Here is a 17,277-nt window from a genome sequence, read left to right as displayed (position 1 = left end):
TTATTGTTAATTCTTTTCCTACACTGCAATCTTCAGGTCCCCAAATTTAAACAGTCCTTACCAAACCATTTGAAAATCTATGCCCAAGTTTGTGTAAAGCAGGTATGTGCATAGGTATGCATCATCCCCACCTTTCCCTTATATGGACAGGCTGGGAAAAGGCACACCAGCAACGCACAAGCATTCACTTGTCCCTGCAGCAGGGCGTCAGTGGCTGGAGCCCTCACCTGGATATTAAGCTGCTTGTCGTGCAGGGCTCTCTGCAGCTCCAGCAGGCTCCCCTTGAGGGTTCTCAGCTTTACGGCCAGCTGCTCAGCCTCATCCTTCGTGTGAGCCTTGCCCTCCAGCAGCAGGTTCTCGTTGTGGGCTGAGAGCTCTGACAGGGCCACCACCTTCTGTTCTATTTCCACCAGCATGTTCTAGGACGACAGAGATGAGGGTGAGACTCACATACCCTGCGGCCTCTGCAGAGATGGCTTCTCACGGGCACACAGAGCTCTTCGTACGTCTTTCAACAAAAGAATATGCTTTCATGTTTTCTGTCCCAGATTTCCTACAGCCTTGAAAAGTAGTGCATAGATTTTTTAAATCTCTTAAGCTTATTGACTTCTCTCTTATTTGAGACTGGATGTTATATAATAAAAGTGTATTGGAAAAACACATTGGAAGCTCATTTTTTATAATCAACAGACAAGGAGAAAAGGCCAGGCCTTTGTGCTATCCCATTATTACAATTATGTTATTATTTTATTGTTAGAAGTGATGCTTAGGGCTCATAATAGAAAAGCCTTCACATGATCAACTATTTTCCTGTCAATTTTAAATGGCTTCTCTGTCAAAACATTGCCTCTTTGGGTCAATTTTGTTTTTCAGATTGCTATTCTAGTTTTCTGACTTGTACATTTATGTTTGTTTCTTTTGTGATATATTTTTAAGCACACATTTCTGAATGCTTTTTTCTGAAAATAGAGGCTAAGCCCAGAGAAGCAGCAAAATAGTCTCTATTCTTCCAAGTTAAGATTTAAAACAAAATCAAACAACCAAACAAATCAAGCAAAACAAGTAATACCCATTTTATTTCCTACAGAAATTGTTCTAACTCTGAACTCTAAACTCTCTGAAAAGCACTTCCTAATTTATCAAGTAACTTTCAATCAAGTAATTTATTAATGAGAAAAGTATTTTATTTCCCTGTACAAAATCAGAATTACTGCCAAGAAATTTTTAAGAATATTGGTTTGAATCAAAAATCTAAAACTACACAAAAGAGTGAAATTTTTTATGAAATGGGGTTTAAACAATGATATCCTGAAGATTATTTTGGAGAAATTAATATAATTCTGTGCAGGATTGACCTTTTCATTAGGCAGAGTTGAAATAGTGCTGAGGATCCATAATACTTTAGGGGGCTCAAGAAAATATCGTAATTGTAATTTCTTTTAAAATCAGAAGAAACAAATAACCCCGGCCGGTGTGGCTCAGTGGATTGAGCACAAGCCTGTGAACTAAAAGATCACCAGTTCGATCCCCAGTCAGAGCACATGCCTGGTTGGGGGCGTGACTGATGCATCTCTCGCACAGTGATGTTTCTTTCCCTCTCTTTCTCTCTCTCCTCCCCTCTCTCTAAAAATAAATAAATAATATTTTCTAAAAATAAAATCAGAAGAATAAAATGAATCCACCTTGGATTATATTAGTCTTTGTACCAAAGCGGTTGTAAAATAAAAATACAGTTTTTAGTATTTTTAATAGAAGAAGGGACCCATGGAAGCAAAGTGTCCAGAGCCCCAACCATCGTAATTGGGCCCTAATTCTGTGTAACAGCCACAGTTATAATTATACGACTGGCTCAAAGATTAGATTTGAATTAACAGTTGCATATTTGTGTGATTCCATATGCTTCAGTTTCTGAAAATATTGTCAGAAGACCATTTTTTGTCAAAAGACCATTTTAGTACTTTGTAAAAGTCCCGAAATATGTTATTTAAATTATGGACTTTCCATAACGATAAAAATAGAGGTATCCAAAAGGGAGAGGTGGGAGTAACGACAAACATAGTTTAAAATGCTAGCGCATGTGGTAATTTCAAGTGCTAAAAGGAAATGCTAAAAATAGGTGTTTCTTTCCAGAAGGAAACTTTAGAAAATATGATCTAAAGATTAGAAAACACTTGCCATGTGGTTCTCTCTTGTCTAGTATCAAAGCAGAGAATAATATGCTTTGAATACACATGGCTGAGTTACCCAAGGAATTTAAAAATTCAAACTATGAGTGTCACAGTAAATCTCAAATCATAAAAGAAATGACCAAAAATGGATCGCTTCACATTAAGAAAAAAGGTAACATTAATTAATGGTTTTTGTGTATTTCCTCTGATTCTAAATGGGATAAATACAAAGTTGTGCTTGCTGATATTTGACCCTGCAGATTAGGTAGGATTTTCTAGAGACTTGCTAGTTAAATGAAAGAGATTTTAAGGCATTCGACCCCCATGTATGAGGCATAATATGTCCACAATCTTTGAAATTCAATGATTGGCATGTGGAGATCATTAGAGATATTCTCTATAATTATATGTGTGTCTGAAATTTTTCATAACAAAGAGGTAAGAAAATAATATTTTAATAAATCCTTAATGTCATTATCCCTTAATTCCAAGAGACCTCACATCAGATAAATTTTCTGCTCCAAAAAAGACAACCTTCCTGCGTTCAGTCTGTCTGCTTATAACGGACAGTTTTTCAAGTTTCCCAAAACAAATAGTTCAGATTTAGAACCAAAGTTGCAGCAGAGAACCTAGGGACATCTCCTGCTGTGTTTAACCCCAGTCTTACTCACTAGTCCTTCTCATTGGCTTTGTATTTCTTATTAGCCCCAAATACAGTCTTTTTAAAAATTCCCTTTAGGAAGTTGAAGATTTTCTAAAGATTGGGAACTATTGGTAAAATTTTTCAAAAGACAAAGTTCACGTCTGAATTTCATGTAAGCTCTTTTATAAGATATTGCTCTTCTACTCTCTAAACATATAAAGTATGTGGGTTGTACAAGTCATACATCCATATGAAGCCTTTTTACCATCACATTTTCACATTTAAAAACTGTGTGCTTTGTGGTGCTGCCATACTCCTCCGAGATGATTGCTGTACCTGGCAGTCCACAAGCTGGGCCTCCATGTCCATGGGCTCCTTCGAGCTGCCCAGCGCAACGTCCAGGGTGGCCTTGGTGCTTAAGAGCCAGTCGTCCAGCTTGTCAACTTCAGAGCGATACCTCTGCAGGGCCTGCTCCTGCCTCTGTTCCTCCAGCTGATCATTTAACTTCTCCTAATGAATTAAGTGGAACGTTAGCTCGCTCACCCTGTGGTAAAATCATTAGGATTCCACATGATAGAGCAATGGTTCTCAGCCCTGGCTGCACAGTGAAACTTCAAACAAACAAACAAACAACCCAGAAAAACCTATTCTTGGATCACATACCAGAGAAATGAATCAGAATTTCTAAAGGTGAGTCTCAAGATTTATAATTTTAAATGTCTTCTCCGTTGAGTTTAGTATGTACCAAGAGTTGAAATATACATCTGCAGGATCAGGCAGATAGTGTGAACGACGAAAATTGATCAAGGGGTAGAACAAAACAATGGGATAAGATGGTTGGTAAATGGACATAGGTAGGTGACTCAAATATTGGGGAAAATGTAGGGAGTGGTGGGGACCGTGACAAACTGAAGAACACATGGCCCAGCTAAAAAGATAGTATCACGCAGCCGTAGGCAATTGACTCCCTTCAAGAAGAGTAGCCCAGTGTTACTAGTTTCTTGAATGAAAGCAGAAATTCATTTTTTGGTTAGATTTCTGCTTTTCTTTTCAATGATGGCAAAGGATTCATACTTTAAAAAAAATCAAAACCAATCAGTGTATTTTGAAGCTCCACAAATGTTTTATAGAGTGATTTGGAATGGTATTAATAAATTATAAAGTTAATTCTCAAGATAAGGTACTCTAAATACCTTATTTAAAAATTATTTTATGAATAATTTATTATTCTTTTAAATTAAATTTAAAAATAGTTTAAAATAAAGTTTAAATGCAGCAGACACATTGATTTTAAATTTCTTTAAAATAAGAATATACAAATATACGATCTGAGTAATCTTATAACAGTAAAACTAGAGAGAGCCTATGTACCCAACAAGAGGACCATGGTTAATTGAATTACAGCATGGTCAGCAGCTAAATAAAATAGAAGGTTCATGAGATAAGAAATGCATCAAGAACTAATTATGTCCTAGAGGTACAAGGAGACACACTCCAGTCTACAGGTCTTATAGACTCTCAGGTCTAGTATCACATATGTTTAGGGCCAGCAATTGTAAGAGGATGAGGAAAATAATAAATGCTCATGATCAGTGTGCTCGAATTGGCTAACAGTGACAAAAAGATTCATTCTTCACACCATTAGTGATACTATTCAAAGAGTGCTCTTATTTAAACATAGCAAACCGTCACGCCAACCTTCTACAATGATTCTTTGCAAGGTCCATGTCTACCAAGTATTTGCTTTCTACATTCTCAGTTTTTCATGCTGAAATGAGGCAGAGGTGGGTGAAAAGACATATTCACTGTGACACAATGACTCAGTGCTCTGGTCTCCAGACCCTCCCTGAGACACCAAACCAGCTTCCCAGACGTGAGGAACAGTAAAACCGCAGGTCAGGTAAGTTACCCATATACTTGCCAACACAACTCCAAGAGACAGACATGAGGGGCCTCAGAGTTACTTGTTACCTCCAAAAGCTGTCGCTTTCCTGAGGCTTTCATCTTGATGGTGGACATGCGCTCGGCTAAGACGGTAAGTGTGGACTGCAAGGCCAGCTGCTCCGCGGGGTCGCACTCTGGGGACTGGGACACCAGCTCGCCTGCGAGGAATGCCTGCAGCTCACCGATTTCATCTTGGAGCATGAGAATCTCATCCATCAGGGCCTGCAGGGAAGGCTGGAATCACACTCACGTACGCGTTTTGGGGGGGACAAAGAAATCCGATCACGGGCTGTGTCTCATATCAGCTGAGATTAGTGAATATATTTCATGTTTGGTCATTCAACCAGCAAATAGGGGGCCTACTAACCCAAGTTTCAAAATGCAAACACCAGACTAAGTGTCAGAAAATTCCTAATTTCAAAACCGTTCCTGTCACTAATTTAAATGAGTTGAACAACTTAATCAGTCTTTCTGGTTTTCAATAGGCTCATCTCTAATATGAAAGGGGTATGTCCAATTAATATCTGCATGTGCAAGTCTATGTTGAAAATAAAACTCATCATTTTCTCCCTCAACAGAATTTTTCCCACTCCAAGTTTGAGACAGCCGTGCATTGTACCCCCAAACTTGCTTTATACAAGAAGGGGGACATCTGCCACCTCTTCCTGTGCCAAAACTACCTCTCCTCATTTTTCTCCCGGGCCTCCCAACTCTACTAAAACTTCAGGTTCCACAGGGCTAACTTCCAGCCCTCTTTTCTCTCTTCACAGTGTCTTCCATGTGAGATGCCTTCCTAAGGCTTTAAAGAGCTTCGAAGGCTGAATGAACACTTCCAAAGGTACATCGCTAACCTGGACACCTGTCCTCAGGGTCGGGCTGGTATGTTCAACAGACATGTTTCGTGGGTGGTTCCCTCCTACAAGGCATCAAGCCTGCGTCCTCTCCCATCTCCCCCCCCTCGGTAAACAGCACCACCCTTCTCCCCGTGACTCCACCTACAGACCTAGGCGCACTCTTCACCTCACTGGCTCTCTCCAGCCCCACACCAAACCCAACTGCTTTTGTCCCCAGCCTCTACCCTCTGTATCTGAACATCTCCTCTGCCCCCACCTACTTCAGAGCCGACTCTCTTACCTGAATTGCTCTCACAGTCTATGGCTACCTTCAGCTACCTGCTCACATTCTCGTCTCTCCAGTCTGCCCTTCACAAAGTCATTCGCCTGAGCTTTTAAAAGGGTAAATCAGATCCTCTCACTCCCCTACTTTAAAATACTTGGTGGTCCATTGCCTATAAACTGAAGTCCAAGCTCCTTCCCATGCCTGTGTGGTCTCACCCTGCCTGCCTCTCGTACCACATGCCTTTCCAGCTCATATATTCCTGCCTTTCTTAATAGTTTCTCCGGGACCCGTAGCAATTTCTGTACAGTAGCAAGCACCCTGGTTACCCGATTGACACGTATCACAGTTATACACGGGTTTTATTTTCCAGTTTTCATGTTTTATGACTTGCTAAAGGGCAGGAAAAATTCTTAGGATTTAAAAGGTGTGTTAAAAAATCAGGCCTCATTGCAGAAGGGGCTTCAGTTCTCTTTGTTTCCAATGTGTCCCTACTGGTGGAATTGCCACCCCCTCTGTCAGCCAGTGGGCTTCTCATTGTAGGCGCTCCGTAAATATTTTTTAAAAACAGCAACAAATAAACCTTCTTTTTGTCTAAGAGCAAGTGTCGTCATGTTTAACTGTTTTTTATATGAACAGTTATACTCACATTATTAGATGCACTTAGTGCACAGGCTAAAGGGCCAGCTCTACGGATTCTTGCAAACTGCGTGTACCTGTTGATGCTTCTCCCACCTGATCAAGAAACAAAAACACTCCCAGGACGCGACAGCCCCTGGCCCTCCTCTCTGTCACCACCTCCCTCCCTCCGAAAGATCACCAAGGCACTGGCTTGTATATGTCATAGATTAATTTTGTGTTTTTGAGCTCTGTAAAAATGGAATCACGCCTAATGTATTGTTTTGTGTCTGGCTTCTTTCAATCCATCATGACTGTGAAAGTCTCATGTCTCGTGGAGAAAGCTGATCATTTTCACCATTGTAGCGTATCCCACAGTCACTTGGTTTGTCGATCTTTTCCATTTAAGCCTTTCTAGTGGGTTCATAGTAGTAATCTGGTTGTACTTTTAATCTGCATTTCCCTGATGACTAATGAGATCGAGCACTTTTCCCCATGCTTACTGGACACCTAAATGTACTCTTTAATGACTACCCCCCAAAAATCATTTGCTCATTTTCTATTGGAGCCTTTCCTTTCCTTGTTGATGTGTGGGGATGTTTGTTTACACTGGAGAAGGGTACCTGTTGGCCTGGCTGAAGTAGCTCAGTTGGTTAGAGCATTGTTCCCATACCCTAAGGTTGTGGGTTTGATTCCTGGCCAGGGCACGTACAGCAATCAACCAATGAGTGCATAAGTAAGTGGAACAAGAAAAATCAGTCTCTGTTTTATCCCTTCCTCTCTCTCTCTCTCTCTCTCTCTCTCTCTCTCAAATCAACCAATAAAGAAAGTTTTCGGGGGGGGGGTATAAAGCAACTAAATGGTAATAGAAAAAATACAATACAGATTAAACTTTAAAAATGGAGTACTGGTGTTTCTTTTGGTTTTACGTATTGTAAACATCTGTTCCCACTTTGTGATGTGGGTGTCCCTTCATGGGAAAAGACCTGCTTGAGGGTGCCTGTTGACAAAAAAAAGGTTCTGGATTTGATTGTGGTACAAAGCACATCAATATTCTCCTCCACTGGAAAAGTTAAGGCTTTTGGTGTCCTGTTTGTGAGCTCCTCGCCTCTCCCCAAATCCTGAACACAGTCTCATGTGCTATCTTCTAGAAGAATGCTTTTCAGAGTGTGGTCCAAGAAAGGGTATTGGTCTCCAAATATCTGTCACTAGTTTATGGCAAGGTAAAGCTATTGTGGATAAATGTTGGGAAGCTTTTATAACACCTTGACATTGAGCTGATAGCCAAGCAGTGCTTCATTTTATTTTACTAACGTACTGATCTGATGGTTTAGAATATTTTTTTTAATTTAAAATTTTTCACTACAGATAGTTTGAGAAACACTCTTTTAAAACTTTTTCTTTGACCTTCACGTTTAGATGTACAATCCACTTGAACTTAATCTTTGTGTGCAGTGTAGGCAGGGGTCACAATTCTTTGACATGGATATGGACATGAACCCTGCATTATTGACTTAGAAATGATGGTTTTTACTCAGTGTTTTGAGGTATAATTTTTGACATAAGCCACGTGTCTGTGTAGATGCAAGTGTACTTCTGCTTCTCTCTCTGTTCCAGGCCCAGCTGGCTGTCTGTGCCAACGCCACCCCGCCATGACCACGAGAGCTTTGTCACTCTTGCTCCAGAGGGACACATCCTTCAACTTTATTCGTCTTCTTCCAGGCTGCCTTTGCTATTCTTGACCCTTTCAAATGCTGACATATATCTTTTCATACATTCCTGGTATATTTTAGAATTAGCTTGCTGATCTCTATAAAAGAACTTACTGGGATATTTTAATGGGATTGTAAAGAATGATAGACTGATCTTGATTATTATATATTCAAAATGCTTTCTGTCCAGTAAATTATTTTCTACTACTTTATAATGATTTCTTGGTACTTGCTTGCCAAAAAGTATAAAATAATTCACATCGTTTGGTTTGTGTAATTTATAGGCTGCTCCATACCTAGGTGAACCTCATTATTTTTCCCACAAGGACCCGCTGTACAAGCAGAAAGAGCCCCTTCACTGTTTCACATGAAGTTCACTCTCATTCTCTCCCCCATCCTGTCCCTCACATATACATCTGTAGTGCCTCCTACCTGGGACTCCTGCTGCCATTCCCAGCTTTCCAAATCTGTGTCTCCCAAAAGACCTGTAAGAGTTTCCTTTTATCTACTCCCCACCCGTGGAATCCACAACCACATATTTTCTTTGCCCAGTGTGCTGGTAGTTCACTCCTGCCCTAAAAGCAGACTTTTAAATCATACATTAATGGAAAGTTCATCAACTTTAGCGGTGCACGTAGTAGGAGCTCCACAGATCTAATTGAATTACTGCTAACTCTTGACAGAGAAAACATGCATCTGGATCATGAAGCAACCGGAAAAAAAAAAGCCTCCTCATTTAATCTCCGTGGATTTGGCCAATCAACTGTGCAGTGAGGTCACCAGCAGCTTCCGTCTGCAACTCACACTGTTCTGAGGCAGTTCTCTGAATGTTCTGAAGTGTGCAGTGAGAGAATTAGGAAATGAAAGATTCTAAACTGTTCATTTCACCCTGTTAGAGTCAAGCCTCTCTGTTCATGCTTCTGTTTACACTCAAGAGGGAGTGGATGTTTCTGGAAGATAGCATAGTTTTTAACTAGAAGGTCCAGCAGTCCAGCTTATTGGAGTGAAGTTTTCTTCTGGGGTGATGAAACTTAATTTGAAACCAGAGAGAGGGGGTAGTTGTTTGACTTTGTTTAAGTACTAACTGCTTCAGAGTCTCACACTTTAAAATGGCTAATTTTATGCGATGTGAATTTCACTTCACTTAAGAAAAAAAGTCCCTGCAGTCAAATATGCCTTAGCCCCATAGCTCTGTCTCAGCTGGTGGCCAGCTGCTCACCTACAACATCCGACTCAAAAATAACGAGAGGAAGATAAGATGCAAGTCTGTGGTTCTCAGACTTGTGGTTGGCAGGGGGCGTGTCCACGGCACTTTGGTGGTTTCAAGAGCTACCCTGAGCTTCTCTAAAAATGACACACTCTGGAGGGAACGCGGGGTTTGTGTTTGCCTCACTACCAAAGGCAAGCATGAACTTCATCGTGACTTTCAGAACTATCTACATCAGCACAGTTCATTTCAAACGTTGAGTTGTTGTACATATTAAAATGAAAACAAACCTCTGAGCTTGGTCTGCCTTCCCTCACTGAGCTCAGTGTGACAAAGACAACGAATGCCCGTAAAGCATTAGCTGCCTGTGATCCCCATCACAGTGGGCTTAACACTCAGAACAACAGCCACAGGACAGCTTCTGAACCGCATGCATGTCTCCAAATTAAACCTAACAGAAATGTAGAGAGGATAACAGCAAAGTCACAGCATCCCACCCAAATTCAGTAGACTTAGATAAGTGCTTAAAATGCAGGGCTTCAGCTAGCTCTGAAAAGAAACATGAATACTTCTAAGAGAGTGTTGGGAAAGAAATAATCTTTGAAGTGTTTCTATTAATTTTTAAGAAATATGAAAAGCATGCTGGACTTTCTCACCCACACTCAGTTGGAATTTAGAAACAGTAATTCTACAGTCGTGCCTGGGATTTTTAGGTACCGTTCCAGGAGCTAAGAACCAGTTTAGACATTGTGAGGCCATTAGCTTTCCACGTGGGCAGCTCTGTCCTAGAATTTGTAGAACTTGGGTGCTGACTGCAAAAGTAGGTAGGATGGAAAATGACAAATTTGGAATTACATGAGAAATTACACATTATTTGTATTTCTTTCTCTCTCACCAGAGCTTTAATACAATTGTTAAACTCAAATAATAGGCGATCGTCATGGAATTAACTACATCTCATCTCGGCTACAGCTGTTAGCATTATCACTCGAAATTTAGAAAGAGATAGAAAGTCACATGATTCATTTCTGATTTGTAATACTTAGCATTGATGTGCAGTTTTGAGTTTTCTTCATTAAATCCCTTGGACAAAATAATAATGTCCTATGCACTTAGCTTGTGAGTTTTTATACTAATGCCTGAGAGGCATGGTGATGGTAATGGGGAGCTAATTGTCATTTTTAATTAAGAACTTGTAATGTCACCAGACAAATCACAGGGCAAGTCACCAGGATCCTGTTTTCACAGAGTTGCTAAATCCTGTGAGACCCAGTGACGAGTTTTGGGGAGCTGCGGTTGGTCAGTCACCTGGGACACCAGCAGGGCAAGCCTCGAATGAAGGCAGAGAAGACCGAGAGGAGAGAGCTGAACGAGGCAATTCCCTGAAACAGAGGCTGCTGCTAATCCAAGCTGATGACCCCCAAGTGTACTCTAGTCCAGCCTTTGCATAATATGTGCCAATTCTTCTTGGAAGCTTCAAGGGAGCTGTGACAGAACAGAGAGAAGTCTCCGGCGCCTCCAGGGACAGGGAAGCATGGGTGTGAGGGGCAGGGGGCAGCACGGTAGACACAGCCCCGGAGGACACGCTGAGGCCCCTTCGATGGAAAATGGGGTGACCTTGACAGTCAGAAAACTGGGGAATCAGGGTGAGAGGACTGTGGTGTTCAGAGAAACACTGCACTGAAATAGTCCCTGACGTCCCCAACTGCCCTTGTGGTCAGTTTGCTCCAGGTAAGGAGGGTTAATTTTAACGTCAGGTATTTATAGCACCCTCCCCAAACCAGACTGACTAGGGGTGATTTGGGGAAGCAGCAAGACCCAAAGAATAATTTTAGTATTATTTACCCAAAAATAAGGCCTCAAATGGCTGCTATGCACTTTGATCTCCTTCTTACAAAGTTACAAAACTGTCAAAAACCTGAGATCATATTTCTACATATGCTGCCTTTAGAAAAAGCATTTTTATTTTTATGTTATAAGGCATGGTCTTGTTCTGTAAAAGAATGCAGTTTTATCTTAGACTACACAAGTGGACATACAACACATTCCAAGGTTATCCTGGGGTCTAAAACTATGTGAATATAAATTGGGGAAACAGAAAGAGTTGTGCTCTTAAAGCTGATAAACACAGTATGTGATACACATGTCATATCATGCTTTTAGAGCTCTTAATTTGCATCTAAAAATATCTTTCTTTTCTTCTGCTTTTTATAGGGTTGTCACATGCTCCTGAGCTCTGGCTGGGGGCAGGCAGCAACCCCGATTACCATGGTGACGAAACATTCAGGTGAATGCCTGCCTTGGCACCCTGGCACCTCGGTTATACCTGATTGTGCATTAACAGTACAGCTGACCATGTGCTAGAGCATCAGCCAGATTTTAATATGTGCACATTCTTATCATGCATTTTAAATTGATGAATTTTTAACAATTGCTTTCTGAGTTAGCTTGATGTAATTATCTCTATTTTTCATGTAAAGCTATTGTTCTGCCTAGTCGTTATAACCTTTTAAAAAGGGATTCAAGTCAGAGACAACCACAAGACTATAACTTAGAACCCCTTCTTCATCACCTGCTTCTGTGCCCACTGAAGTCTGAGAGTTACTCTCTGAAGCACGAGAGGGAGGTGCTGGCTACACGCTGGCTGAATTCCTTAAAACAGCAATACCCAGAGAAGGTAGAGGTGGGCATGTTTTATTCTTATAACAGTTTGCTGCAAAATAAACATAAAGTGGCAACTAAAAGAAACTTCTTTTGCAAAAAGTATTTTACACTTTGCAAAAAAAAAAAACCTCCAGGGCTGTAGCTTTCTTTAATTAGATTCAAAGTCTGAATTTTCTTTTTCCCCCTTCAGGTCCCTCCCTGAAGCAGGAGTGGAAACTACCACCCTTTGGAATCTTGTTTACTCTGTAAGAACTGGTAGAGTGAAAAAAAAATGTCAGTTTGCTCTCCCAAACACATGCCTGGCCGGCGACCAGTCACAAGAGTGCACCTATTTAATCATGCAGGAAACTGAAGTCATTGCTATTTTTACCTGATGTTCGGCCATCTGGCTTTCTGGACTCCGGCCCGGCTCCGGGTTCTCACCGAGCTTCATCTCGATGGCCTCCATTTTTGTGGAGATGGACTGCAGGGAGTCCTGGTACTTCTGCTGGCGTTCCAGAGCTTCATAGAGCGAGCGCTGCTTTTCACTGATCTGAAGAAGAAGAGAGGGGTATTGCCAAATGTTTCCCAGCCCTTTATCTTCTAGATTATGACATTGCTTTCCTCACTGCTTTACCTCTGTGGCCCAACAGAGGGTACTCAACTGTGCACGGGGTGTGTAAACTCTACACTGGCATTGCGTAAGCCACCTGCTAAGGGAATCGGTGTCTGGCAGGCTCAAGCAACTCCACATTGCAGTGACTTACCACATTCTTTAAAGTTTCCCAAGAACGCTGCAGATCGCCCAGCTTAGCAGTCGCAGATGGCTCCAGTCCCGGTTCACGCAGCTCCTGGGCTGGCAACGTGCTGGGCTGAATCCTTGCGGCATCTGTCTGCAGCCTCTCAGGAGACAAGGCTTGGTAGTAAGCAATGTCCTGTGGGTAAAAGCACAGCGCTGGAGTCGAAGGGAAGACGAAGTCTAGGCTAACGTGCCTCGGGAACTGTCATGTGGAGGGCAGGCTGAGGGTTCCCATCTGTCTCAGAGGCCACACACTGTTAAAGCTAGTAAATTCCGGTAACAAGAAGAATATAAAGATCCTATCAAGGCACAGTACGGTTGTTTTAGAATTTCAGTTTATATTTTAAAATATCAACAAATTTACCAATAAAAGTTTTTAAAAGCATTCAAATTTGTATTTTGTAAAACAGAATGCAAGGGATTGAAGTGGTACATGCATTTAAAGATTGATTAACTACTATAGCAAAAAACAAACAAACAAATAGAAACCTAAATGGCCTTCTCTCAACATTTCTTAAAATGTTGCTTAATGTACTGATTAAAGTTTTGAATAATTTTTAAAAGTACTTGCTTTAAATAGAATTAATTCTATAGTAAGTAATTTTTCAAGCATAGCCAGATCTTTAATATTTGAGAGCTCATTATTTGTAGAGGTTAATTTAAATATTTTGATATCAGATGAGGGAAAAATAATGGGGAAGTTAAAACTACTTTAAAAAACAAATTACGTGAAAAACACATGGACAGTAACATGCGAGGGTGGAAACAGGAGGGAGGTGGGCTGGGATGAGGGTAAAAGGTAGAAAACTGTGCTTGAACAACAATTAAAAAACAAATTATGAAAAAGGCTTTCTTCTAATCACTTCTTGGAAAGTACATAAAAATTAGTCCAAGTGAATTATGAAAAAACAGGCTTTTGGATTATTTTTATTTCTTGGGTTCTAAGTCATATTACATATTTTATTAGTATTGATGATGGAATCTACACCAAGACATATAATGCATATGTTTCCAATTGTTTCTGTGATTATCATGTAGTAACAGAGATCGAATTGGTGAGTAATCCTTACATTTTTGGAATTGCTACTATAAAATTCACTGCTTTTCCAGCTGTACTATTGAAGAAAATTGTGTTAATTTAAAATACCTGAGCTTTACTGATAATAACATCTTGGTAAAAATGTAGTGACAAAGGTCCCAGCCCCCTGAGAAATCACAGTAATACCAGGAAGGGGGCCTGGCGTTTGGGGGTCTGGACGAGGGCAGAGGCAGGGTCATGGTGGGGAATGAATTCAGACAGGAGTCTGACACCGGAGAAGTCAGGACACCTGAGATCCCCGTGGACAGTCCCTCCCTACGCAGCCACACAAGCGGAGCAAGCCTCTGGCATCTCGTGCACTGGTTCCCTCCTCTGTACCACACCGGATGGCTCTGAGGATTTGATGGAGTCCTATTTAAAGGGCCATGAGACTTGCTAATTATGCTGTTGCTGTTGCTGCGGCTCCAGGTAAGTCCCTAGCATCTATCGATGACATGGGAACCTAGAGACTGGTCCTCTCCACTCCTAACCCTGGGACTATGTTGGTCGATTGCTCCGGTATTACTGAATCCTTTGACGAGCTCATATTCGTTTATCCTCCTGCACTTGCAGCTCACTGCAGTCCTCCTCACCCTTGAAAGCCTGTGATCACCACATGGGCTCACCCCACACAGAGTAGTTACATCTAAAGCCACTTAAACCTTCCTTCTGACACACCTTTGTTTCCTTTGCACCTTTGACTTCTGCTTCACACCCTTGGACTCAACTTAACTTTCCTTTCCAGAGTGCATGTATGTGCACGCTCACACAAACACAGACACAGACACACAGACACACAACTGAGGCCATCAAAGTCCTGAAGTTCTCAAATTCCCGAAAGTCCATCTCTATTCAGACTGTATTCAGATTATTTTATACTTGCCAGCTTCCTTGCTCTTTCAAGGGTCTTGGCCCAGTAATATCTTCTCCCTCTCTGCCAACTCTCTCCTCAGCCTAGAGAACATCTTAGAAAACACCTACAAACACTTCCTTTCACAACTGTTTTCTTGCAGGATACCATCTATTAGAAAATGTCACAAATCACAAGCTGATGGATCATCACACGTGACTCCACCGGCACACACACCCACAATGGCCGGTTCTGCCTTTCCCCCTTCCATTTCACAATCCAGTTTCTGAAAATGGTAGTTTACGCAGGATATATGTACTTTTCACCTCCATCCACTTCTAAATGCCTGACCGAGCTGCAGCCCTAATGAGTCCAGGGAAACTGTTCTCGCTTCACCAGCAGCAGCTCTTCTCTGTGAAATGAAATGAGTCTGTTTTCACCTTTTCTCTTGCCTCTCAGCAGCACCCAATCCCACTGGCTGTTCTCTTGGGAAACACTTTCCTTTAATCCCTCTGTTCTCCACCCCGTCATTCAGTCTTTCTCATTTGTAGTTTTTCTCCATTCAGTCTTCAGCATGGGAGTGTTTATCAGCTCCTCACTCATAGATAGATAGCTGTGCACATACATGCCATAGTCTCGTCCAACTTAACATTTAAAACACATTCCAGTATCAGAAATCAACTTAGAAAAATGGTAAAGTGTTATCCATCTTTCGCTTAAGCTATAAACTTCAAATTTCCTCTCTATTTCTTCTCTCCCTGTCCACCCACCAGCTTACGTAAGGGTGAAGTTGTGCTGACACCTGCCCCTGCCGCAGCGCTGGTTCAAATCCTAGTGACAGGACCAACTTCTTGATTCTCAGGTTGCAAGTGGGCAGCCCGCAGGCTTCCTCTGGCCTGTATACATGTAGCTTGGCTTAAATAATGTTTTAAATCGTTTAAATTTCTCTTTACTGAGACAAAGAGATTTCGTAAAGATCAAAATCTGTGACTTCTTTTGAGAATCAGGAGGTAGGTAAGACTGGATTCTGTGTCCATGTGACACCAGTTGTTATAACCGAGGCGAGGTGGCCTCGTTTAGGTGGGGCAGTGCTGTCCAGGTGGCCACAGTCCCCCTGCTGTCTCTCTCGCTTACATCCCAAGGCTGGGCCGGCATCAGACTACAAGTTCTGTGCCTAGCTAGCTTTCCTGGCTCTGAATTTGCACATCCCCATTGCACTGTCCGTATTCATCCAGAATGATTCGTTCTAAAACTGACTTCTGTACCTAGCTCCTAGCCAAATTCCCTCAGTGGTGAAACTATTAGCTTCTGGATCAAGTTCAGGTTCTTTGATGTGGCATCCAAGGTTCTTCAGGATGTGTTTCCTGCATCCCTCTCAGCTTCATTTCTCCCCATCCTTCTCCAAATCTGTGGCCTGGGGCCATTTTCCTTTCTGACACCACACCTTCCTAATGCAGTTCCTTCCACCTGAAAAATTCACCTCTCTCGAGGGCAGGCCAATTGCCTAACCTGCCCTCCATTCTAAAAGCCAAAGGGCGCCTGCCATCCTTAACCAACACTGAAGGCGCCTGGCTCGGCTGCTTTCTCCAGGTGCTCACTGAACCCTGTTTCCTGCCGTCATAGATGGGTCCCACACTATATGCCTGCCTCTCACAGGCTGTGAGCTGCATACGGGAGAAATGCCTTTAGTCTTTGCTCCTAGGCAAATAACAGCCAGACATACCTGTGCATCATGGGTTATACAAGTAAGAGAACTTTGTCAAATGTATAATTTTTACATACATTTAGGTACTAGTACTGTCCACAAGAGAAAAACGTTGCTTTAAATGTTGTAAACACTTTTAATGAAATGTTCTGTTATAAAGAAGACCCTTGAAAGAGCTAGAATAAAGTAAATTTGATACCAAAACATCCTTTTTCTGGCTCCTTTGTGTGTGAGTGTGTGTGTGTGTGTGTGTGCATGGCGCAGGCCTGTTAGAACAACTCCTAGTTTTATTTTTAAAGGATTTGAATATATATCACCTTTTGTAGATGAAAAACTTGGGTCTGTTTGAGGACTACAGAGATTCAATCAAATACATCTATTGGTCCTTTCACTACTAGATAAAAGTAACATTTGTCATAGTGAGGAATCACCCTCAGAAATATGTCTCTTGTTGCTTATTTGCCTAAGTTATGACTCTTGTTATCCAGTAGATTCCTCAGGCACTAAATTTGGAAAACTAGAGCTACCATTTTATTAGCATTTTCCAGTCAAAAAGATACATTCAATGATTAACATCACACTTAAAATGGTTTCACAATTTTGTGAATGAAGTAGCATTGTTTCCCTTTACAAATGAGGGGACCCAGGGACTTTCCAAGTATTTTCCGCTAGGAGGAGGAAGAGCTGGAACCTGTTCTGAGCTTTAACTTGGAGCCCAGTGCTCTACCCATTACACTATGGCCCTTTCAACCCCGAGCTGTCCTCAACTGTTCTCAGGAGCTGACGTCTTGGCT

At 41.6% G+C, this 17,277-nt stretch overlaps 1 protein-coding gene across 9 annotated transcripts in view; it reads right to left on the bottom strand.

The window, feature by feature from the left end:
• Positions 1-17,277, bottom strand: part of SYNE1 (spectrin repeat containing nuclear envelope protein 1) — a 404,650-nt gene that overhangs the window by 132,197 nt on the left and 255,176 nt on the right. For all 9 annotated transcript variants that reach the window (XM_053668739.1, XM_053668745.1, XM_053668738.1 and 6 more), the window contains 5 exons: positions 12,819-12,986; positions 12,443-12,604; positions 4,783-4,977; positions 3,148-3,321; positions 228-419 (listed from right to left, as the gene is read on the bottom strand). In XM_053668739.1, the coding sequence (XP_053524714.1) occupies positions 228-419; positions 3,148-3,321; positions 4,783-4,977; positions 12,443-12,604; positions 12,819-12,986 (891 nt within the window). The remainder of the gene's footprint in view (positions 1-227; positions 420-3,147; positions 3,322-4,782; positions 4,978-12,442; positions 12,605-12,818; positions 12,987-17,277) is intronic.

The sequence above is a fragment of the Artibeus jamaicensis genome, unplaced genomic scaffold (assembly GCF_021234435.1).
Source record: "Artibeus jamaicensis isolate MK-2021 breed Jamaican fruit bat unplaced genomic scaffold, CSHL_Jam_final contig_497, whole genome shotgun sequence".
NCBI classification, from domain to species: Eukaryota; Metazoa; Chordata; class Mammalia; order Chiroptera; family Phyllostomidae; genus Artibeus; species Artibeus jamaicensis.
This window is presented reverse-complemented; position numbering and strand designations above follow the sequence as displayed.